Source organism: Copadichromis virginalis, linkage group LG3, assembly GCF_057382275.1.
Source record: "Copadichromis virginalis isolate Kocher_CV1m ecotype Utaka linkage group LG3, C_Virginalis_male_GT1.1, whole genome shotgun sequence".
Taxonomy (NCBI): domain Eukaryota; kingdom Metazoa; phylum Chordata; class Actinopteri; order Cichliformes; family Cichlidae; genus Copadichromis; species Copadichromis virginalis.
In genome coordinates this window covers 7,766,665-7,791,295 of record NC_140620.1, presented here as the reverse complement: position 1 = coordinate 7,791,295, position 24,631 = coordinate 7,766,665, and the positions used below count along the sequence as shown (strand labels likewise).

General features: G+C 39.6%; 2 protein-coding genes across 3 annotated transcripts; both read left to right on the top strand.

Moving 5' to 3' along the window:
• The first annotated feature begins 4,950 nt into the window (after positions 1–4,950).
• Positions 4,951–9,491, top strand: serpine1 (serpin peptidase inhibitor, clade E (nexin, plasminogen activator inhibitor type 1), member 1). The gene is made up of 9 exons (XM_085443629.1): positions 4,951–5,040; positions 5,822–6,060; positions 6,324–6,548; positions 6,660–6,854; positions 6,958–7,156; positions 7,276–7,376; positions 8,324–8,410; positions 8,738–8,821; positions 8,907–9,491. Exons 2-9 carry the CDS (start codon positions 5,823–5,825, stop codon positions 8,948–8,950), a joined length of 1,173 nt encoding a protein of 390 aa, XP_085299755.1. The 5' UTR covers positions 4,951–5,040; position 5,822; the 3' UTR covers positions 8,951–9,491.
• A 2,546-nt stretch (positions 9,492–12,037) lies between these two features.
• ap1s1 (adaptor related protein complex 1 subunit sigma 1) lies at positions 12,038–23,801 on the top strand. 2 transcript variants are annotated; one of them, XM_085443618.1, is made up of 6 exons: positions 12,038–12,237; positions 13,149–13,291; positions 14,491–14,669; positions 18,239–18,347; positions 19,455–19,592; positions 20,031–23,801. In XM_085443618.1, exons 3-6 carry the CDS (start codon positions 14,491–14,493, stop codon positions 20,076–20,078), a joined length of 474 nt encoding a protein of 157 aa, XP_085299744.1. In that variant the 5' UTR covers positions 12,038–12,237; positions 13,149–13,291; the 3' UTR covers positions 20,079–23,801. The 2 variants fall into 2 exon arrangements, with proteins under 2 accessions (XP_085299744.1, XP_085299736.1); XM_085443610.1 differs by lacking the exon at positions 13,149–13,291.
• Positions 23,802–24,631: the final 830 nt, after the last annotated feature.

Genomic DNA, 24,631 nt, shown 5'->3' with positions numbered 1-24,631 from the left:
AAACTCTTGTCATTTCCTGTTTATTGCTTGATGACTTCACGTAGTATGAATGTGGGATAAACTGTTAAAAGTCAAATGTGTGCTCGTTTGTGGTGAGCAGCTGATCAAACAAGTTAAGAATTGTAAAAGTCTTCAAGCACATTCCGGCCTGTGAGACTCATTGAGACTCAGTGAACCATGACTCTGTGCTACATGCACACATTTCTACATCTCTGCCATTCAAAGACGCTGTGTGAGCTGGAGGGAGTTTGGTTGGAAAAGCCTGATAAGTTACTTTATTACAACATACCAAAAATCTCACTATGACTGTGATGTGGAAACACAAATGCAGACTATTATATTTTCTGGGACTGTCGGGTTATTAAAACTTACTGGAAGGCAATAAGATAAGATAAGATAAGATAAGATAACCTTTATTAGTCCCACACGAGATATTTAGAAGTTGCCTGCTTTGACAGTTATTTGTTTCTCGTGCTTAGTTTTCCTTCACCTTCTTATATCTATCTGAGCACTCAAAGCAGTTTACATAACTCGCCTAATAGTATAGATAGATAAGTGCTACATCATTTTTTTTTTAATTCATTTACTACTGCTAGGGAGAAGAGCATGAGGTTTAAGGAGAAATGTGAAACCTTTCATCCTCCAAAACTTTATCCAGCTCCTAAGTTTATAAATTCTGCATTCTGCTTTGCGGTCTCCAATCGCACTGAAATGCAGCCAGATGCTCATCTCCTCTGTGTACCCGGCCTGTACCACTAACTTGGTGTCTTTGGAATGTCTGCCCCCTCCCCCTTCCTTGTTTCACGTAATGGTATGATCCTAGTCTGTCTTTGCGTGTGATTGGTGTCCATAAACACAAAGCCCCGCCCCTGCCTGCATGGTTTGTCAGCAGGCCGGTGAAGCTCGCACTTACTGACGGGTCACTAATAAGTCACACATTCTCGCATGCCGCCGGAAGTTTGCTCCCCTGCCGCAGACAGCAGACTAACTGTCGTTTGATTCTGCAGAGAGTTGGGACGACTGTACACCACGCGCTTCACTATCCACTGATCCCATTGTGATTTTACGTGGAGTTGCTTTCAATCCAAATCGCATCAACTTTGTTAGAATATAATAAACAGTTGATTGTGGAATATGAAGTAGCGAATACATTTCATGGATGGAAATTCCCGTTTTCTGAACATAAGCGATCTTCTATCTGTTCACCACAATCACACCCATTTACTCACCTAACCACAAACACTTGAGTTTTCCATTTCTTCTGTCTCTCATTGACTGCTTTGCACTTTCAGGGATTATATAAAACTGTTTCATCATACATACAGCAGGAACTTATGTAACAAAATTACTTTCTGTTGTTTTTGTAGGCTTGGTCCCTGTATATCAGTAAAATGTTAAAATAATTGAGGAATACTGCTGGATATGAATATGATAACTGTGCCTCAGTTTTATCTCATTTTGGTAGGATGGCTGAGAGCCGTGTCGTATACAGCTCAACATGATAGTCAATACACTAAAAGTAACTGTCACATTACTCTAGTGTTTTGTATGATAACCATGTTAGTAAATTTCAGTATAAATGTGATTGGCCCCCTCTCTGCTTATTTCATAGAGAATACATTTAGAAAAGGAGAGGCTAGTTTGAAAGTAAGACAGTGTATCTTCATCAGTGACTTTTGTCTTCAGAGATATTTATGTACTTTAAGTTTTAACCAAAACTTCTGAAATAATGGGGCCTCCAAGTCAACAAAAGTACCTACTGTTAATATGGAGCGCTTCAAAGTTTTGACATTTTTTGATAGTTTTCTGAAAGAAATGGATAAAAAGGGGAGTAATTAAGATAAAACACATGAATGAATTGTTTTGACAAATTATTTTCATCTGAGATCGGCCAAACTGTTATGAACCCTGTTAATTACTTTTAAACCACAAACTATTAGAACTGATCAGCAGAATAATTACAGTCCATTATTTCTTGTTTTTAAGAAAAATCAGGATGCATTTTGGTAGCTGCCAAAATGCTTTCATCATGAACACTAGAGAAGACTGGACTCAGTAGGTTCACTAACAGTGTGTTTATTTACAGTGAAGGTAAAAACAACAGACAGCATAAGGAATGATAGCTGGAATGTCCTGGTCTCCACTACAGATTCACAGATAAACTGTTTCTCAAGGAAAAACTCGCTCTTGGCAAGTCCCTCAGACACAACCAGGTACCTGCACAGAGAAGAAATATAGGTGTGCTGGATGCAAAGGTGGCACACAGAGGAAGACCCTGAAACAGAAGGTGCAGTTAATGAACATAAAACAGGAGAGAAGAGAGCATGATGTAGCAAGACAGACAGAAAGTGGATGAGTCAACACAAGGACCACATCAGCTTTGATGTGTGGAGATAGGTCTCTACAGAAATGTTACACTCAGGACTTATTGTACATGTCCCTGCAGCTGTGATGGGCTGATACAGAGGAACAACCACACTCTGACACATCAGTCATAACATGATCATCCCTCACCGTATTACTCAAAAGGCAGCAGTCACCACACTTTTTTTAGGCTATACTATAACAATATATCAGCTGTAATATACCATATTATTGCTGAAAATTAGTGCAAATGTTAATTTTAAGCCTTTAGGTTTTGTTGAAATTTATAATTATATATAAAGTAATAATGTTGTGAACTAGCACAATATAAATACAACTGAACTGAAATTTCTGTTTATCCTCTTAATTTTAACTCTATTTTCAAACCCATGAGGTTTATTCAAGTCACCTGGATTCTAACCAAAGAGCACGCAGAGTTATTAGTGACAGTGTAGCCAGACTGTGTGGAGTTGTGTAAATTGCTTCGAGCGCTCAGATTGATTAGAACCAGTCCATTTACCAATATGAGAAGGTGATATAAAACAGGAAATAAGACTTATAACTAAATAGAGAAACATGGATGTATAAATAAATTAACCAGAGAAAAGTGATACAGAGGGACGAGCCCCACAGAGGGAACAAATAAACCCAATAACTAGGACAAAAATACCTGGGAATAAATACAAATCAATAGCTAAGCAATAACAAAACTAAGAGTCAGTGTGTGGTGTTATTTGCTGCCTTGGCAACAGTTCATTCCTGTTTTCTCTCACAGAGAACTGAGTGGGTGTACAAACCAAATTTCCAGTCACAGCCTTACATGGAATGTACTGAATCCTCAGGGGTTGTGGGGCCAAGTTACAGTAACCAGATGTGCTGATGCATCTTTATATTTTAGGAAACATTGTCTAAAGCAAAAACAGCATAATGTGTAAAAATAACAGTGGTGATCCTAAAGGCTTGATAACGGACTTGTCATCCCATTGTTCACTGTTGTTATTCTCTCACTGTTGTGGCTGTGTCACATTCCCAGGGTATTAGTAGTGGGAGCTTCTCAGGCTTAATAAACAAATTTTGAGTATTTTGAAGACAGAAAACTACATCTATTTAAAAGCCAGGGCAAAAAATGCCAGACACTGTCAATGGCCATAAACATTTGTCAAAGACTCAGTTATCTTAGAATAAAGAAAGATCTGGTTCCCAAACCTTGTCATTAAAATTTGTAGCCTAGGTTTGTGTTTTTCTTTGGAATTATTTTGAATGTTTTACACAAGGTGAACTAGTTTAAACTGATTTTCTCTGTTAATAAGGTATTCATGAAATTACATTTGCACATCTTTTCAGTCTGAGTATAACTCAAGAGGTACATCATCTACTTATCAGTAGGTTGGTGGTTTGATCCCTGGATGCTTCAGTTTGCATGTCAACTATACTTCGACAAGATCCTAATCCCGAGTTCTCCCAGTGCATCCATCAGAATGTGAGTGAATGTTAGAAAAGCTCTCAAGGATGAAACAGCTTGTGTGAATGCGGCTTGTTTTATAAGGTCCCCTCACAGAAACGATGTTCCAGCAGCACAACATCTGTTCACCTTTTTTATTTATGTATTTTATACTTAGTTTGTGTTTTTGGTGATTCTTATGTTTCTGTTACTCTGGATAATCCACAGATGGTTTTGGTCCTACTTCTTAGGAAAAATTGTTGACACTGTATTCTGATGATTAAGGGATGCAGTTTGGTAATTTCTGTGTCTCCTGGGTATCTGCAGTGTTTTAACATCTTCTAGTCCTTTTTGTTTCTTTGTTTCTTAGTAATGGAAATTGAAACACTCCATAACAAAATCAGGTCCAGGAAGCTCTTTGATTTTGCTTTCTTCTATATAACAAATGGCTTCAATTACATTTTGTTAGGCTGCCACAAGCTTCCGTAGATAGACTTGGAAAAAGTGTGTAAAATGCAACTCTCTGTCCTGTCTACCAGATGCTTGGTGAGTAGTGGGATAAGGAATGTTAAAAGTTGTGACTAAATTTGGAATTCTGATGCAGCCCCACCCAAAGTGAAAGCACATGAGCATGTATACCACTCACTGCAGCACTGGATTATATATGTTTTTAACCTGTGACACGCTAAAACAAGTCAAAAATAGCCTTCCAAAGAAAAACAAATAACAGATAGCACATTTACTTCCACACCATATTTCCTGTAGAAAAATGCAGAGCATTCGAGAGTGCAGCACTTGCCTGTCAGCCAGCAATATTTATTATATCCAGACATTTTAAAAAATCAGTGATTACGAAACATTACTGTGCATTCACCTCTGACTAACTGTTCCAGCATGAGCAGGAAGAACAGACTAATGTGTGTGTGTCCGTGTGGGGAAAGAGTTAAGTGACTTTCCATATCCTCAATGATAACTTGGAAAAAGAGACAAGGAAAAAAGTGAGAGGGAGGGTGAGTGGACATGTGTGTTCATGAAAAGGAAGTCTGTCCAGACAGTGTCAGATGACATCATCGTCTCCAACGCCTTGTGTGTTTATGTGTGTGCGTAGGAGGGAGGCAGTCTTTTAGTATAAATAGGCAAACCGCTGTCAGTATTTCAAACTCAGGGACCAGCAGAGAACAAACCTGAACAAACAGGGATTTGAAATACTACACTGGACACACACCAGCTACAAGGTAAGGACCTGAACCTGACAGTTCAGACTAGCTTATACATACAGGCACACACAGCATTACAAGGAATTAGAAGGGAAATTGGTATTTAATACAATAAAGTGTAATTTAGCCTCTTGAGTAGTTTTCAGTTGATCTTGTCCACATCCATAAATTACATCATCAATCACATGTGCACAGCTTTTTTTAATACACATGTCTATTATGTTGACTTGCATTCAGTTTCTAAGAACAAACTGAATCTGTTATAAATCCTATCCTGAATTATTATTATTAAATCTCATTATCCTGAGTCAGTGTTTGACTGAAGCACAGTTAGAAGTGGACTAATATATTCTTCTTCTTTTCTTTCTTTTTTTTTTACATCTACCAGTTGTGGCTAGTTTGACACATTTTCTTTCTGTCTTTATTTATTTTCATACTCTTTGCTTGAACCTTTCTGTATGCAAGTTTTTACAGTCATACTTTTAAGACATCATTTTATGGCCAACTTTTGACAGGTCTCTAACCTTTCTCTGTACCACTGTGTAATCCAGTGCAGTTTCTTACTAAGAATCAGAAAGGATCTACAGACACAAGGTTAAACAAAAATCCACTCCTCTTTAAATGGATACAATACCTATTTCTAAAGAATGCATCAGTTTTAGTGATGTAGTGTACAATCACTGCGAGAAAAGCTGTTTGAGAAGAAAGGTTATACTTGCAGGTGTCAGATACAGAGTGTCTGCTGCATACTGAATCACCACTATTCATATTTGATGAAATTCTCATTTTTCTTTTCCAGAATGCTTTGTGTATATATTTTCCTGGTGCTGGCTCTGAGCAGAGTGGGACTGAGTTCTCTGCAGGATAAGCAGACTGATTTGGGGCTGAAGGTCTTCTACCAGTTGGCCCAGGAGTCAACAGACAAGAATGTGGTCTTGTCCCCATATGGCGTGGCCTCTGTTCTGGCCATGGCTCAGCTTGGTGCAAATGGAAACACCAGCAAGGCCTTAACTACAGCTATGGGTTTTTCTCTGCAAGGTGAGTGACATCTAGATCCAGACAACAAAGTGGGACTGCGGCAACAGGAACAGGTTACAGGAAATAATGAGAATATATCCATAAAGTTTTTAGCATCAGGACAACAATATGGGACTATTTACTGTTTTTACACATACTGTAGCGTTTGCAAAAGAAAGTTTGTAACTAAGTTAAAGAAAGATTAAAAAAAGGTAGTTTTGTGACTTTGGTAGACTAGAGCATGTCAAGACCATAACCATGAAAAAACAAAACTCGTCCCGCAGAGCGGGGGATGCTTCGGCAGCAGTGGCTTCTGCAGCGGGGCCTGTCCACTGAGGAAGGGGTAGAAATAGCCAACGGGGTGATGGTGGAGAGGAAGATGAATCTGGAGAAGAGATATCACCGGACCTTGGCCAAGGCCTTCAAGACCAACCCTCACCAGGTGGACTTCACGAAGCCAGACCAAGCCATCAGCGTTATCAATGCATGGGTCTCAGATCACACTGCAGGTATATTCATATAGCAGACTCAAACCCGTCTGAAACCTCCATCAGCTTTGATTTCTGCTGATGTCTATCTTTGTGTCCATCTTTGAAATCGTTTGGTCATCTCTTCTGCAGGTCTTATCCCTGAATTCTTGCAGTCTGGATCTCTGACTGATCAGACACGCCTCATCCTCCTTAATGCGCTCCACTTCCAGGGGCTCTGGAAAATTCCCTTTGACCCAAAACTGACACAGGAGAGGATGTTCCACTGTGCTAATGGCAGCACTGTGCCAGTCCACATGATGAGAATCACCAACCGCTTCAACTACGGTGGGCCACGTTGTTGCACTTGTTTATCAAACGGTTCCACAGATGACTAAGGTCTCTATCTGTATTTACTCATTAAGGCCTTTCTTTTCCCCTCAATTAACAGGAGAGTTTGTAACCGCTGATGGAGTGGATTACGATGTGATTGAGGTCCCATATGAGGGCGACTTACTGAGCATGCTCTTGGTGTCTCCCTTTGAGCCTGAAGTTCCTCTGAGCACGCTCAGTGCAGATCTGAGCAGCCAGAAGATCCGACAGTGGAGGACAGAGCTCAGGAATGTCAGGAGGCAGCTGGCCTTGCCTAGGTAAGAGTGGTCAGAGTGTATCTTTGGAGCTAACAATAAATTATATTGATTCATATTGATTATCACAAGGCTGTCAGCCTAAACAAAACACAAGAAACTGAAAGACTGGTGTTTTGAAGGTTTACTCTGGACTCCGAGGTGAATCTGAAGACTGCGCTAGTTAACATGGGACTAGGAGACATCTTCAACCCAGCTACTGCAGACTTCACACGCATCACCTGTAAGTCAACCTTTTTGTTAAATGTTCACCTCTCGGGGGTAACTGTAGTTCCCGAGGTGCAGCAGGTCATCTACCAATCAGAAAGTTGGAGGTTTGATCCCTAGCTACCCCAGTCTGTATGCCAAATATCCTCAGGCAAGATACTAACCCCAAGCTGCTCTCCGATGCATCCACTGGAGTATAATTAAGTGTGAATGTTAGATAGAAAGCACTTAAGCATATGAATGGTATAAATGAGAGAAGTTGTATAAAGCACTGTGAGTGTTCGGGTAGATAGAACAGTGCTATCATCTTGGAGTCAGGAATGTCTCCAAGATTCCTTACAAACTTGGAGTCATGAGTGTATTGTGTTGTTATATGAACAAATCGGAGTGTGTTACAGATAGAATTCAAACAACTGAACTGTTTAACACGAACGGTGTTTTAATGAGGTCCAGCAGGACAAACAAAGAGATGAGTCCAGAAGATAGTTCATGACCATCACTAAAGCTGTTTCTGCACTATGATACACTCTTAATCCTGACTGGAGCTTTTGAAATAAACCAGTCTTTCAGAGATGATCACTCAGTTTTTTTATATCTATCTATCTATCTATCTATCTATCTATCTATCTATCTATCTATCTATCTATCTATCTATCTATCTATCTATCTATCTATCTATCTATCTATCTATCTATCTATCTATCTATCTATCTATCTATCTATCTATCTATCTATCTATCTATCTATCTATCTATTCATTACAACCACCTTAAAAGCCTGTGTGTCAAGACTGTCCATATTTAAAATTGAAGCATTTTAAGCCTTAATGATAGATTATAAATAAGCAGATAAAAAAAATTTAAGGTTTAAAAAAAACTACATAATGAAAAAAACAAACATATTTTATGTAATTGTTTTTTTCTTTATTTACTCATTTGTTTTTTTTTGTGTTTTTCCCTCTAGTGGATCAAAGGCTGTGTGTGTCGAAGGTCCTGCAAAAACTGAAAATTGAGGTGAATGAAGAGGGAACCAAAGGAGCAGCATCAACAGGTACCCTCATTTCTCAAGTCTATATATTTTTATTTGTGGCACAGGTGATATAATTGATTTTTTATGGTAGTATGGAACATAATATGATGTAAGCTAAAAGGGGATGTTGAAAATAGGCAAAAGAAGCAGAGTTCTTAATGTTTATAGATATTGATTTATAGACAGAGAAAATATTTTAATCATTTTTTGTGATTAATCATATTGTAACAAATACTTTTCAACAAAAAATGTATCAGGAGAACTATTTGAAGATAATGTGAGGGGTCCAAATGAGGTCCCCACATAAACCCAACACTGACCCCCCTTTCTTTTTCATTATTCTGTTAGCTGCTGTCTTGTTTTCTCGTATGGCAGTAGAGGAGATCATTCTAGACCGACCGTTCCTTTTCCTTATCCAGCACAAACTCACAGGTAACCTTTCACTAGAATAAAATTTTACAATACCAGACTGCTAATTGGTAGAGTGGCTCCCTAATGTTCTCCCTTTTATGTTTAGGTGCTGTTCTTTTCATGGGTCAGTTCAACCAGCCTCAGCAGTAACCCGCTCTGAAAACCTTTCATTCCCCTGCGTGAGGCTACTAAAATTCCACATAATGACCATCCAATGGATGACATATCTGACATATACTACTTACATCAGATGACATATTTGAAACTGTAAACTTTATCACTGGAAGGTTTATTTACAACATTATTGAAAAAGATTTTGCTAAATATATATATATATATATTTACACACACACACACACACACACACACACACACACACACACACACACACACACACACACACACACATATATATCTTTATAGATTATTTATTTCTCTGAATGTTTCTGAGTGATAAAACATATTGTGATATAAAGGAAAGTGAACATATGAGGTATTTCACCTGTTTCTGATACAAAAGATATTGATTTAATTGTAAGGGAGGGACGCTGAATGAATTAGTATTTATAAATAGTTATATTTTGATATTATTACTGTTAAAAAATATATTTCATATTTTTTGTTTGTTTTGTTCTTACATTTTTATTTCTGTCACTATGTTTATATTTATTAAACTACTATATTTTTTACATTGTTGCAGTCTTTGAGGAGTTCTTTGAAAGGTTAACATTGACTTTTTCTGTTCTCCCCCTGAGTCAAGCATCAAAAGGCACCTAACAAATCAATATAGTTTCTACACATAACAGAAATATTAGTTCCCATTTCTTTAGTTAAATCTGCCAGAGATAAGCTTTGCACAAAACAGCATTTTTGTCCTATTAAGCTGCAAAATAGGTATTAGCTGAAAACCTGAACAGCATGGTGTGCAGTGACTGAGGAAACTAGACAAGTGGAAGACAAAAGCATGTCTAAAAAAAATCTGTATCTATCTACAGTAGATGAACAGTATCTGAAAGAAAGATATAGGGTGGGGTAGAGTCCCGACACTGACACCGACCCACAGGCTGTCCCATATGGACCAAGACCTACAGCCAAAACAGAAGTTTATGATTTAACACCAGGGAGGGCACTTCTATTTTTAACTGGTTCAGCTATTCTGGTCTTTGATAGTGGTTCAGTGGCTGCAGAAATGCGCAGACCAATTGGATGGAAGCTAAGCCATACCACATGATACCACTTAACCAATCAACTCTGTGCATTCCAGGTGTTTAACACTGACTCTACAGGGCTAAGTTAGCAAGTTACACATGTGAAAAAGGTAAGTGAAGACGAAGAAACAGTCCGTGCATCACAGGAAGCCTGCAGCAGTCTAGGTCCAAATAAGGAAGGATTTAGAGTTACCAGATCGAGCACTGACTATATACTTTAGAAAAGAAGGCCTAAAAGCTGAAGACTCTGCGTCCCATCATATTTAGATACTAAGTATCTGGTTAGACACCATGTTGTGTCATCTGCTAGCGAGGAAAATCTATACTGTGACTTCAAATGATACTACTGAAAGCTTGTATAATGTAAACAGAATTGGTCCTAGCACAGAACCATGTGGAACTCAATCCGGTCTTTAAGTCTGACATCATTAGCTGTTTTGGGGTCCAAACTCCGCTTCAGGTCCCAAACTCAAACGAACACTGCGGCATCACTGAGAGGAGGAGCCTGGGCTCGAACCACCAACCTTCCGGTTAGTATCTGACCTGCTCTACCAACTGAGCACAAGTCCCTAAAAAGCCACCCCGCTTTTTAGGGGTGCTGAAGTTCAGAATAAATAGAAAAAGATTTCAACATTTTAAAAACACAACAGCCTTATTAAACGCAGAGTAGTTTTGACCCAGAAGCAGGGTTCATCCCGTCATCACTTAAAGACTGGATAATTAAACTTAGTGTGTAAAGAGGACTCTCCGTTTACATGAAAAACAGGGCGACCGTGGCTCAGGGGGTTGGGAAGCGTATCTGTAACCGGAGGGTCGCCGGTTTGATCCCTGGGCTCTCTGTCCTGGTCGTTGTGTCCTTGGGCAAGACACTTTACCCTACCACCTACTGGTGTTGGCCAGAGGGGCCGATGGCGCGATATGGCAGCCTCGCTTCTGTCAGTCTGCCCCAGGGCAGCTGTAGCTACAACTGTAGCTTCCTCCACCAGTGTATGAATGTGAGAGTGAATGAATAATGGCATTGTAAAGCGCTTTGGGTACCTTGGAAAGTGCTATATAAATCCAATCCATCATTATTATTTAAAAAAAAACAAAAAAACGGAGTCTATCAGACAGATATCATGCAAAGCCCTACAGTGCCATACTTTAAAACCTATGGCAAGTCCTAATCTCTGTAATAACATACTGTGGTCAACAGTATCAACGATGGACTGAGGTCTTGCAGAACAAGCACAGAGATGAGTCCACTGTCAGAGGCCAGAGGAAAGGATCTGTAACCTTCACTAAAGCCGTTTCTGTGCTGTGATGAACTCTGAAACCTGACTGAAACTCTTTTCATTCCTCTGCAGATGATCGGTTAGCTGTTTAACTCTTTCAAGAATTTTTGAGATAAAAGGAATGCTGGAGAGTGGTCAGTAATTACATAAGACAGCTGGGTCAAGTTACTGCTTTTTAAGTAATAGTTTAATGATTGCCACCTTAATTGCACATAGCCTATTAATAGAGATAGATGATCATATTTAAGATTAAAGCATTTACTAATTGTAATAGTTTGAGCAGGAATGGGTAATGAGGTCTAATGGACACGTTGATGACCTGGAGGAAGCGATTACTAAAGTTATTTCAGATTTAGATTAGCTGAAGTGAAAGAGTCTAAATAAATATAAATGACATTTAAAGTAGCTTAAAATAATGCCGTGTCTATGGCTTTGAGTATTTGTTCTTCAATAGATAAAATTTCATTTATTTATTTTTTAATCAATGAAGTTAAAGGAATGCTTGACTCAGCAGAGCTCTGACTTTTTGTGAGCGTGGCTTCAATGCTGAAGAGAAACCTGGGTTTTCGGTGTTTAATGAATGATGATGATGGAAAATCCTACCGCTACGGAGACTCTCTTTTTTTCTTTACCAGGGACTCAGTGTCCGCAGTTACACACGGTGAGGATGTAACACTACACTTCATACACTTTAAGATCATTCGAACCCTCCGGAAGTGAGACGAAATCATAAACGTCACGTTAGACGTGCCGGAGTGCGCATGCTCCTCGGATGTGGAAGTGCTTTGGCAGAAGCAACGGTCGGGGAAGGGTTTGCGCTTATTACAAGCGCAGTAGTTGAGCACCTCACACGGGAATGAACTTTCGGCATTAGTTCGGGTGTACGTCTGAGTGGGCAACGAGGGAGTACAGTCCGTTTGTAACGTGACACAAACGTTAAAAACCCCACAGAATGGTAAGTTATTACGTCTCACCTGCCTGGAAAAGTGTACGTGGAGGGTATGCTACGCTAATGCTATCAAGGTGTATGACTCCAGGAAGTCACCACCTGCGGTAACTACACCTGGCTTCTGTCAGCATAGCCTTGCAAGCTAACAGGCCAGCATAAGAAACATGCTTCATGCTTCTTACGCTGTATATAGCTTTCGTGCAGCTTGTGATCTGTGTGATGTTAGTCAGACTTTAGCATGACAGATACGGGACAAACTAGTGTGCCTGCCCTTGTTGCAGGTAATTAGTTTATCTGTAGGTTTTAGTTATCGTCAGCAACGGAGGTGATGCCGTGCTTCCTACTTTCTGCCAGCCTAGGGTTACAACATAAAGTAATGAAATAGGTTTCATTATGTGGCTAACTTTCTGCTTAACCTCAGCGCAGTTGTTTTTGAAACTCTGCGTGGCCGAATGATGTGACTGACACTGGTGATGTTAATATTACCTGCCATAGCTCCCACACTCGTCCCTGCCAAATAGACTGTAGACTGGTAACAGGCACATGTAAGTAAACATAATTAGTAAGTGATACGGGGGATTAGTATTGCCAAATCTGCAAAATTTTAAAATAGCTGTAATACACATTACAGCTTAAGTTTATACCAGTGGTTTCATTATGTGATTGAAGTGTTATGTATATGGTTTTGCTTTAAATGCAGTATAAGACGTCTATGTGTGTAGGTAATATCAAACCAAAATATTATAGCCATTTGATGTCAGTTCCTCCCTTTCCTTTACCAGTGGGGAAACAGCATAGGATGATGAAACACTCGCCACATACAATCGCAATGTAAATTTGTCATGGCCATTATGTTATTATAGACTTTCATATCCATTCCATCCATCCATCCATTTGCTTCTGCTTATCCTTTTCAGGGTCGCGGGGGGTGCTGAAGCCTATCCCAGCTGACTTCACAAAGAATATTTAAAGATTGTCATCCTAGTGCAAGTCTTTAGTGACCAAATCCATTATTAATTTTGGTTTTAGTCCTAATTTGGTCTTCCAGCACCTGAAAAAGGTAACTGACTCTTCAACTGCTAAATGCTCCACTTTGTTCACCTTCTACTTTTGAACTGCCAGTTTTCAGTAGTGTACTTGGGACGTATCAGAGAGATATTGCATTAACAACTGAGGGATTTGGAGGGCGTGGGATAAGTAGACTGGAATTTAAATAACCTATTACAGAAAGCCATGAGGTTGTTTTATTTATGTTTTTTTGGTAGGTTTGACTGGATCACTGTAACATAAAATCATTTTAAAATGGCTATTTTATAATGCTGGCTTAACTCCCTATGTGTTTCATTGTGACACTCCCTTGGACCAAGTAGATATGGGATGATGATCTAATATAGACACCAAGTGGAGATTAGACCTTTTTTTTTATTTTTTTTATTGTGATTTGAGAAAACAATTTGGCATGCTATTCTCTTTTTTTTGCAGTATATTTCTACCTGAAATGTTTACCACAAGTTAAAGTCTCACAAAATGTCAGAGTTGATTTTTGAGTGCAGCACATCTCAGTCCAAGCATCTATTCTGCTGGATTTCAAACATGGTGCAGTTCTTTGTTATTTGAGCAGACAGGAGCCGCCGCGTGCTCTAAAAGATGTGCACTGTTGACATGGTTTAATTTCTAAAGACTCACAGTGCACACTGAGGTTTATTTGTCACCAAGGATGTGATTCTCTTGGGCTGACTTCAGATTTCACTGTATATTAAACTTTGAACCTGAACCTTTTCTAAGCAAGTAATCCAGACCACATTGCAAAACGTTGATACCATACCATTGATTCCTACCATATGATGCCATCTGCCTCTATTAATATGGGGCCCTCCTATTTATCCTCTTTATCATAATGGTGCAACACTTGAGCAGCCGCACTGATTATTTTATTGGAGCTGAAACAGTTTTGACCATATTTAACTCTTAATGACGTCCCTGTATTTCTTTGCTTTTGGGAGTTGAAAGAGCATTTGAACACAGAAATTGTTAATGATGTCAGACTTGATAATAATGTTTACAAAAAGAGCAAATGATAAAAAACTGTGATGAAGTGACTCATAATTGGGCACAAGAATGCAGTTAACAGGAAAGGTTCCTTTACTGGGCCAGTAATTCAAATTTACATTTATGTATTGACATGTACCTATACATTGAATACATGTTCTCATATATGCTGTACTGTCTTTTTGGGGGCTGTTCTGTTTTTGCATGTAGATGCGCTTCATGCTGCTGTTCAGCCGGCAGGGCAAGCTGCGACTGCAGAAGTGGTACACAGCCACAGCTGAGCGTGACAAGAAGAAGATGGTCAGGGAGCTGATGCAGATAGTGTTGGCTCGCAAACCAAAGATGTGCAGTTTTCTAGAATGGCGCGACCTCAAGATTGTCTATAAAAGGTAAAAGTGCCATGGGCAGTCCTGCATTTTGTACTCATCACATCATCACGTGCTTCTTGTGGTGCTTTCTTTACACTATTTTCATCTTTTCTCATTTTAACGTTACTGACAGTTGTTTCTAGAGTAGATATTTACAGTTTCATTTTCTTTTGTAGCTAACTCGTGCTATGAACTGCTGTTGATTTATCACTAATTATCAAGAAACTAAAGAAATGCACTAGTGCTTTTATACATTTAGGCAGTAGCCTTTATTGTTTAGAAATTTTTAAAAGAAATGTTAGTAACACAGTATTAAACATGTAAAAAGGATGAGATGTGGCAGTGCTTCGTCTCCAAGAAAGAAACAGCAGGAAGGAAAACTACATATTTGTCTGTATTTGAGTATTTCATTAAAATTAATGTCTGTTGGAAAGAGAAGCTGCTTTCATATAGATGGGGACGATAGGCCCACGTCCACCACAGTGGTACATGGTCTTTCACTGCCAGCCCAGCCCCCACTGGTGGAACACGTAGATGAACTATAAGTCTGCTTTGGCAAATTAGGTGAACTACTGCCTTTGAGCTCTAACTACAGAGAACCTAACCATGGCCTCATACATCCGGTGATCAGTGGAGGAATATGGGTGGCCCTGATCACCAGGGCCATGGGCTGGATTTGCATTGCCTTAACTGCCAGGAGCTCTTAGCATCAGGGCAAGTTACTACTGGCCTGCTTCCCTTGACTTCCCTGGTCAGAGAAACACATCTTAAGGACTTAAACCAGCTGTACCCAAGGAAAACAACTTGGTTTAGAAGATGCATCAGGTCTTTCTGTTGAATGTTACATTATTAGATTTTTATGAGTCATTTGAAATTTGAAGAAGCCTACACATTTCACACTATAGTAACTAATATAGTGACACAGTGGCCTCTCCTACTTCCCACTATGGCCAGCCACATCAGCTGGCTTTGCCACACCTAGCAGAGTTAATGGCTGAGTCCAATGTTGACACAACAAGCCTTAGAACATTTGCTTTTCTGCATCAGAGCTTTGGAAGGCATACTTGAGATTTTACAGACCGGACAAGTTCAGCTGAGGCGAAGGGAAGGAAATTAGACCAAAGAAGCATTGTCCCTGAGACTTTGTTGCATAAAACAACAACCATCTTATGTGGCACAGAACCACCCTTGACCATCACTAAAGAACGCATCCCCTCTACAAGTATAGTCTAACACTGGACTAAATCAGTGGTGCTAAACATAAGCCCAGGGGAGCAGAATCAATCCAGCAAAGACACCAATTCAGCCCACTGGAGTCTTTGGAACATGTGATGGAGGGCATACATTTTTGGACTTTTAACTGTATTTTTATTTTTTTTTAATAATAATTTCTAACAATCTTTTCTGTTGATAAAGACTTCATCTACAGCCATTCATGCTACACCAGCATAAACATTTAATTGACAGGAAAGTTCCTGTTTTTCACTATCTACTATGGAGATTTCATCAATCAAAAAAACAAAAGTGATTCGTAAATACAGGACAGTCTGGGCAGTGAACTACAATTAGAATAGAATAGAATAGAATACTTTTATTTGTCAATTTCTTCAAATGTACTTGCCATACAAAGGAATTGAAATTACGTTTCACACTGTCCCATGCGTAGGCATTGACAACAATAAGGTGCAGATGCACAACAAAAACAAAAACAGCCCTAACAATCTCCAGGTAAAAGTTTTGAATAAAAATTACAAAAAATTAAGAGTCTGGCTCAGTGGAAGCAAAATATAAAGAAAGGATGGGTGGCTTAACACAGTACTCCAAGTCTATAGATAGGTTAGGTATACCTTTGTTAGGTACAACTTTTTAACTACTTGTTGAATGTCTAATCAGCCACTGACATTGCAGCAACCCAGTCCATGCATTTATGTAGACATGGTCAGCACCTCAGAATGGGGAAGAAATGTAATTCAGGTGACTGAATGTGGCATGGATGTTGCTCTGACGCACGCTATTCTGAGTGTTTCACAAATTGGTGATCTATTTTCTAACAACCCTCTTTAGAAATTAAAGGGAAAGTTCTGAAAAGGAGAAAATATGCAGGGAGCAGTGGGTCTTTGGGCAAAAATAACTTGTTCATTTCAGAGAAGAAGACTTCTTCTATCTGATAAGGGTTGTTGTAGCTCAGCAGGTATAGCACATTGTGCGCTAATCAGAAGGTTGGTGGTTCAATCCATGGCTGTTCCAAATACATATGTGCCAAATATCCCTGGGAAAGATACTAACCCCAAGTTGCTCTTCAATGCATCCATCTGAGTTTGAATGTGTGTGAATGTGGTAGAAAGCATGTACAGAGAAAAATAAGAGCTTGTGTAAATGGGTGAACAAGACAAGTTGTATAAAACACTTTGAATGCTCAGGTGGAGTAGAAAAGAGCTATATAAGAACCAGTCCATTTACCATAGTACCAACATAACCCTGCATTACAGCCAAAGTATGCAAAAGACAAGATGGCAGCAGCAGACCACACTGGGTGCCATTCCTTTGTATGTGCTCACCAAAATAGGGAAATAGAATATTGGAAGACAATTGTGTGGTCTGTTGAGCTTCAGTTTCTTATCCGACGTTTGGATGAGAGGGTCAGAGTTCGACATAAATAGTATGCAAGCATGGGGCTATCCTACACTGTAAGCATGGGGCTATCCTACACTGTAAGCATGGGGCTATCCTACACTGTATGAAATGTTCAGGCAGGTGTTAAATGGGATCATTACCTGAGTATTTTTCCTGACCCGTCCAACCCTTATGCTCACATTGTGCCCATCCTGTGACGACAGCTTCCCCCAGTCACCTGGTTTGTTGAACATGACAATGAGTTCACTATACTCACATCGCCCCCACTGTCACCAGATATTAATTCAATAGAACACCTTTGGGATATTGATATAATAATGAGATATTGATGTGTTAATAACCAAAACGCAAGCACAACTTGGAGGTTACAACACAACTAGGCAAACAATGCATTTAAAACAGAAAGCAGAATTAAGGATTTAATCATTTAGCCCACTTACCTTGGACAAATTACAAAATCAGGCAAGTCAACAAGATCAGGGGGATAAGTAACTGATTAAAACACAGATGCTACTTCATAGGTCAGCACCCAAACACAGGTTATTGGACTGAAAGAACTCTGCACGCTTGCTCTGTCTGGCAGCCCTACACAGGTATGGTAAACTGTCATACTTCGACTGTATGTACATTTCTGTTGTTGTTGTTGTTGTTGTTCTTCGTCTTTCTTTCTTTTTTAAAATCTGTGATGAATTTTGAGGCAGAAAGTCTTAACTGGATCTCACAGCAGGCAGTCTGCGGCCTTGGTGGTTTTTGTTAACTTGAGAACGAGGCGACATTGAGTTTTCAAATTGATACCATAGGTGAATCCACTTAATATGTTTGAGTTTCAATCTCAGTGGCCTTAACATAAAGGTCAGAGGTTACGTTTTCTGCAAATCTAGTGAATGCGATAACTTGAGAACAAGGCAATGTAGGATTTTAAAGTTGTTTCTACTTCTGTGTATATTGTCTTGCAGGTATGCCAGCCTTTATTTCTGTTGTGCCATTGAAGAGCAAGACAATGAGCTGATCACACTCGAAGTTATACACCGTTTCGTAGAGTTGCTGGATAAATATTTTGGCAGTGTAAGTCATATGTGCATCTTAATGTGATTTTTCTGATTTGCATGTGAATTACTTTGAAGGAAGAGACTAGTTGACGGCATATGAATCCTGCTTCCGGGTCCAAACTACTCTGCGTTTTTTAAGGCTGTTGTGTTTTTGGCATGTTTTAATGCTTTGCATCTTGTTCTGTTTAATCAGAACAAGCCCCTAAAAATAGTCCATGATCACTGTCGACCTGTCTGGGTTTTCATTACTATGATTCATCTGCAACACTTTTTAAAACCTTACCATGTAACTACAACCCAGCTGCTCAGACACCAAAAATTTGAATGAGTCAGAAAAGAATCACTCTGAGGCAAATAAAGATTGGAATGGGAACATGAAGCTGAAGATCAGGAACTTAACATGGAAACAGGAACAGGAAAAACTTATATTTCATCCTCCAGCTTCACTGTGCTAATGTTTTTATATCATGCTAACTATAGCTCTGTAGCTAGCCAGCATGTAGCAAACCATTATATTCCAGCTAGCCCAACTTCAGTAACCCTACAAAGGTCAGTTCGGTTTAGTTTTTCTGTCCTCATTTAAGTGACAGCAGTGCTGTAAGTTTGATTTTTTTTTCTTTCTGAAATCTCTCAGAGCATGGTATATTTACATGGAAACTAGCAAGCTAACTTCCTGCTAACTTCTAACTGCTGAATTTAATAAATGCTGTTTTCATGGATGCTTGGATGTTAAACTTAATTGTTACACCTGGTAAAGTTGCAACACTGATCATTTTATTAAAGATGAAAGCATTTAGACAGTTTAACTCATTGATGCCGCAGTGATCGTTTGACATTTCGTTTGACATTTTGTCCAGGGGTAACAATAATTCTTAGTACAGCAACTTATCCTTAGTTGGTTTAAGTAAAAATGTACTCCTATAATACATGCAGTCACTCTTTGAATCATTTTGTATACGTTTTCTAAAATTATTATTGTCAGAAAGATAAATGTCTACTTGTTAAAATGTACTCACAATGAATTCAAACATAATTTTGTTTGAATTCTCAAAAGGGAAAAGTTGAAAGACCATTCTGAGACTTTCCCTGGCATGGTAAAGAGTGGCGTTTTGTGTATGTGTAGGTATGTGAGCTGGACATCATCTTTAATTTTGAGAAGGCCTACTTCATTTTAGACGAGTTCCTGATGGGAGGAGAGATTCAGGACACATCTAAAAAGAGTGTCCTCAAAGCCATTGAACAAGCTGACCTACTGCAGGAGGTAAGCTGGGCTTCAGAGTTGACATGACTCAAGAAGACGATGCGTTAAAGTTAGTGACCTGTGAGTTATCACTGAAAAGTCAGTCACAAGTCATGGACTGACTGTGGGACACATTTTGTTGTGTTAATGATCACCAGACTAACTTCAGTTTGGAGTTGTGCAGTTTGTACACTCTGCATATGTAAATTTGTGTCGTTTTTGTTCCTCCCTGGTCGGTGAAAAAACAGTTTTGTGTAAGTTTCCTCTCTGCCTGCACTCTGAGTCAGCTAGCCCTAACTGTTGCATTTTTTTTTGCATATAATACAGTAATACTAATATAAATGGCATACGGTCATCTTTCTACGTATGCCTGTGAGAGGTGACAGCTCCATGCAATGTGAATGGAACAATTTGTTGTCTGTAATTTAAGTTGCGTCTTCCATTTGTTTATCTTTTCAGGAGGACGAATCACCGAGAAGTGTACTGGAGGAGATGGGCTTGGCATAGCCCACAGCAGCGTTATGGGAGAATATAGAAGGCAGGGGGTGGGTCAGTGTAGGGTAGAACATGCATCAACTTGACAGTACTGGTACTATGTATATGTGAATGGGGACTGATATACACTGTTTAACTGGGGGAGAGACTCAGTTAGTGGAAGAACCTTGCAGTGCCAGGCCCTTTAGCTCTGGGTGGGTGGGTGATAGTGTGCGTGTGCGTGGGTGGGGAGGTCACTTCTATGTGGCTGCCAGAGTTGTGTGTTTATATTCTTTTTAAGGAGTAAGGCAGAGTCCAGCTAAGAAAATAACCCACAGTGTTTACCACTGTGGGTTATATACACTTCAGCAAAGTAACATTTTGCTGAATGTTTATCACAGTATTGTGATTTTGCAGTGTGACTGGGCTATGATACAAAAACTGGTTGAGCAGGCACATTATGTCATGAAGCTTTGTCAGGTACTGACTATGGGCTCACTTGAGTAGTAAGACTGTAATAAATATTTAATGTCACTACAAGTGATACTAGTGAATTTTAAAGCATTGACGATGGTAAGTTGGGGAAAAAACACTTAATTTATACATACATTTAACAACATTTAATGTCATTCTGTTATTTAGATAATACATTCGCTCGTATGATGGCTTGTGTTCCTGCCTTGTACAGTATATTTACACCATGTTAAGAAATGCAGGCGCTACATAAAACAGTGAAGAAATTAAAAACAAAACAATTACAAGAATTAGACATTTTAATTTTCTGGCTCCACTCAAATTGTTCTTGTACTAGGTAATCAATTGGTGTGTGAATATATCACGTTTATTTCAGGTGTTTAATATTTTTAGTTTGTATGAATACTCCTTGTTATTGGCCCATCTTTCATTGCACAACTTTGATAAACTGATAGTGAAGAATAAACCAAAGACATTTTAGAATGGCATCAGAACTAAAAAAAAAGGATCTTATTTACATTTGAACCATTAATATGTACTGTATCCTGATGAGGTGGAAATGTCATATGCAGTTTAAGAAAAGTGCAACTTAGAATGAGAAGGAACACAGGTAAAGGTCAGAGTTGAAAGTTATAGGAGGGACATGCTGTGTGCAGTGGTTACTTGTTTGGGCTGGGGTGAAATTACAAGGCAGATAGAATTATCTAGCTTAACTATATTTTATTGTTCTGTAAATGTTTTACAAAGTTTTGTTTTCAGTGTGACATCTGTGTGAAAAACAGACTTTTGCTGAATGAGCAGTGGGCAGTAATGGAACGGGTCATTCAAAATCAGTTGAACAAGTTGAAAAATTTCCAGGCTGATACCCCTGACAAAATTCCAGGATAATAGACTTCTTAATAGGGATGGGTACCGGTATTGGTTCTGACATAAATGGTAGTAACCAGACCGAAAAGCAGCGCACATTTCGGTGCTTTATTTCGGTGCTTTTTTTTTTTTTCCTGAGATGTCATGCACTTTGGATTCCAGCCAATCATTTTACCTTTGCGAGCGTAGTAGGCGGGCCCAGGTACGTACATTCTTTTAGAGCAGAGCTACAGATTAAAAATGCCCAAGGCGAAGCGGTCAAAAGTCTGGCTGTACTTCACAGCAAAAGATTAAAACTCAGCAGCCTGCAACAAGTGCTTTAAGCTGATACTGTGCAAAGGAGGTAACACCTCGAATCTGATGAAACACCTGGCGACGCATAGCGTTTTTTTTAAAAGCCGAGAAAAGCGCCGTATTTGATAGCTTGCTGCGAGACCTCACACCGTGCACATCTCTGCCGTTCCTCTTCTCTGCGTGAGTAGCTTAATGTTGTTCGTGTGTAATTTACGTTGAGTAGGCTAACCACGTTATTACATTAATGCATGTAAGATGAACTAGCAAACACCGTCGTAGTTACATGCAGCTGTCTTCTTGTTTGATGACAGGTACTCCCTTCACCCTGGCCAAAAAGGCTAAAATGACCAAAGAAAAAGTGGAAAACAGCTAAACATGAGAGGTTTTTGGACCAATTTTGTGTTCTCCATTCTTTAAGCACCGGTTTGAGCACCGTTTAAGCACCGGCACCGTTTCAAAAGTACCGGTTTGGTACTTGTATCAGATAAAACCTAAACGATACCCATCCCTACTTCTTAATAGATAAACTGCTAAAACGATTACAGTTTACACACACACACACCTTGCACCAAGGCGTTAGAAACAGATAGCTCCTCACACCATTCTTGAAACATTTTTGCTTTGTGGCAGCGAGGGTTATCCTGCTCAAATAGGCCACAGCCATCAGGGATTACAATTTCAGTGAAAGGATGTACATGGTCTACAACAAGGCTTTGGTTGGCTGTACATGTCAAAGTAACATCCACATGAATGACAGGACTCAAGGTTCCCCAGCAGAACCTGGCCATTCCCAGAAAGCAGGATTCCCAGACCAGGCTACCTTCTTCCATGGCACCACGGTCAATTCAGTTCCATTTCAATTAAATGGCACCAAATCACAACAGCAGTTGCATTAAGGCATTTAAGTTCTGATGCTCAAGTGCCCATTGTTGGTGTTTTTGGTGATGGATGGGTCATGAGCACCCATATTGTTCTGCTGTTATGTAGTTCCATACCCAACAAAATGCAATGCACTGTTTTTCAGTAACCTTTCAGAACCAATATTTTGGGGGCAGTTTAAGCCTACAGTACCTTGTCTGTTGGACCAGCCACACGGGCCAGCCATTGCTCCTCAGATGAACTGGTGAGCCTTGGCCGCTCATGACCCTGTCACTGGTTCATCGCTAGTCATTTTCAACCACTTTTGACTACTGCAGACTGAGAACACTCCATAAGAGCTGCAGTTTTGGAAATGTGCTGATCCAGTGGTCTAGCTATCACAATTTGGCTCTTGTCAGACTCCCTCTGTAATTAGAAAGCATTCCTGCCGCCAGGTGCAGATTAATATCAGCTAATTCTCAAGTCCCAACTGATGGCCTATAAAAAGGTGTCACACAAGGAACATGTTGTGTAAAACCAGTGTGCTCTGTCAAGAGCTTCGCAAGCTTGTTACAAAATATACTGATGGCATTGGTTACAAAAGGATTTACTAAAACTGTTGAAGGTTCCAGTGTGCTATGTTGGGGTGGTGAGAGTGGTGAAAACCTGCTACTGGTTGAGCAGTTACCAGAGACTGTAAGACAAGACTGACCAACCTGTGCACTCCCTTGATTGACCATAAGAAAGCCTATGACTCAGTGCCTCACTCATGGATCGTGGGATTCCTCTGACTGTACAAGACAGGACCATAAGGAATTTGATGGGGATTTGGCGAACACTAGAGGTCAGCTTCAAGTGCAGGATTTACCAAGGAGATGTTCTGCCCCACACTACTGTTCTGCATAGGCCTGAACCCCCGTCAGCCAGATCATCAAACAGGCTGGCCAAGGACTTAAGCAATTATTAGCCACCTCCTCTACACGGATGATATCAAGCTGTATGCCAGGAGTGAAGGAGACACTGGTTCACTGATCCACACCACCAGGATCTACAGCAAATGTTGATCTTAAGGGGCTGGACTAGTGAAACTCAACGTCACTGTAAAGAAGTTACATATTTACATAATTTCCTTAGGGATTAATAAAGTATGCTGATTCTGATTCTGAACTGTTTCTAGATGGTAAAGAAAAAGCTGCTGTGACAAATCTGTCAGCATGACTCTTTGGTTTTCAGTGTAAGAAATAAATGTGTAAAGTTCTGGTAGCTCATTGCTCAGACTCCATTTTTTTGATATACGTTTAGTTGTTTTTTCATTCAGTTGTTTTTGCTTAATTATTTTGTGTAGTATGAAGCGTTTTTATCAGTGGGGAAAGCTGTAAAACTTATGCAACTAAAGTTTAGGGTAACAAATTTTTCTTGTGCTTGTTTGTGGTGAGCAACAGATCAAACAGGGTAAGAATTATAAATGGCTTGAAGCATGTATTCTGGCCTGTGAGACTTTTCATTGTTTTCAGAAAAGCCTTATTTTTTATGCATTTATTACTATATGTGAGAGCACACATCAGCTTTAAGGCCTGGACAAGTTTGAAACCTTTTGTCCTCCATAATGGCAAATGGCTGAAAATAAAATCTGGTGTCACTTTAGCCAGCTCCTAGTTTGATAGATTCTGCACTCAGCAGTCTTCAGTATTATTTAAAATGCAGCCAAGTGCTGCTTAGTTTACTTTTTTCACTCATTTTTCCCAACACCTTAGCGTTTAAATCCGGCACCCTTGTCTCTGTGTACTAAGCCTGTACCACTACACTTGTTGTCTTTGTAACGTCTGCCCCCTTCCTATTTTAACATAATGATATGATCCCAGATTGCCCATCGGAATAAAGTCCCATCCCTGCCTGCATGGCTTCTCCGCAGGGCCGAAGATTCTGTTTCTACTGAGGACCATCAATAACTGACATGAAATTATCTAGGGCCGGATATAATCATATGCAGGCTACTTCCAGCCCATTTGGACTTGAGAAGTGTAGTTGGATCGTTAAAAGAAAAGGGGGAGGGGGTAGTCCCATAGACAAATAGGAACGAACCATGAAATAAG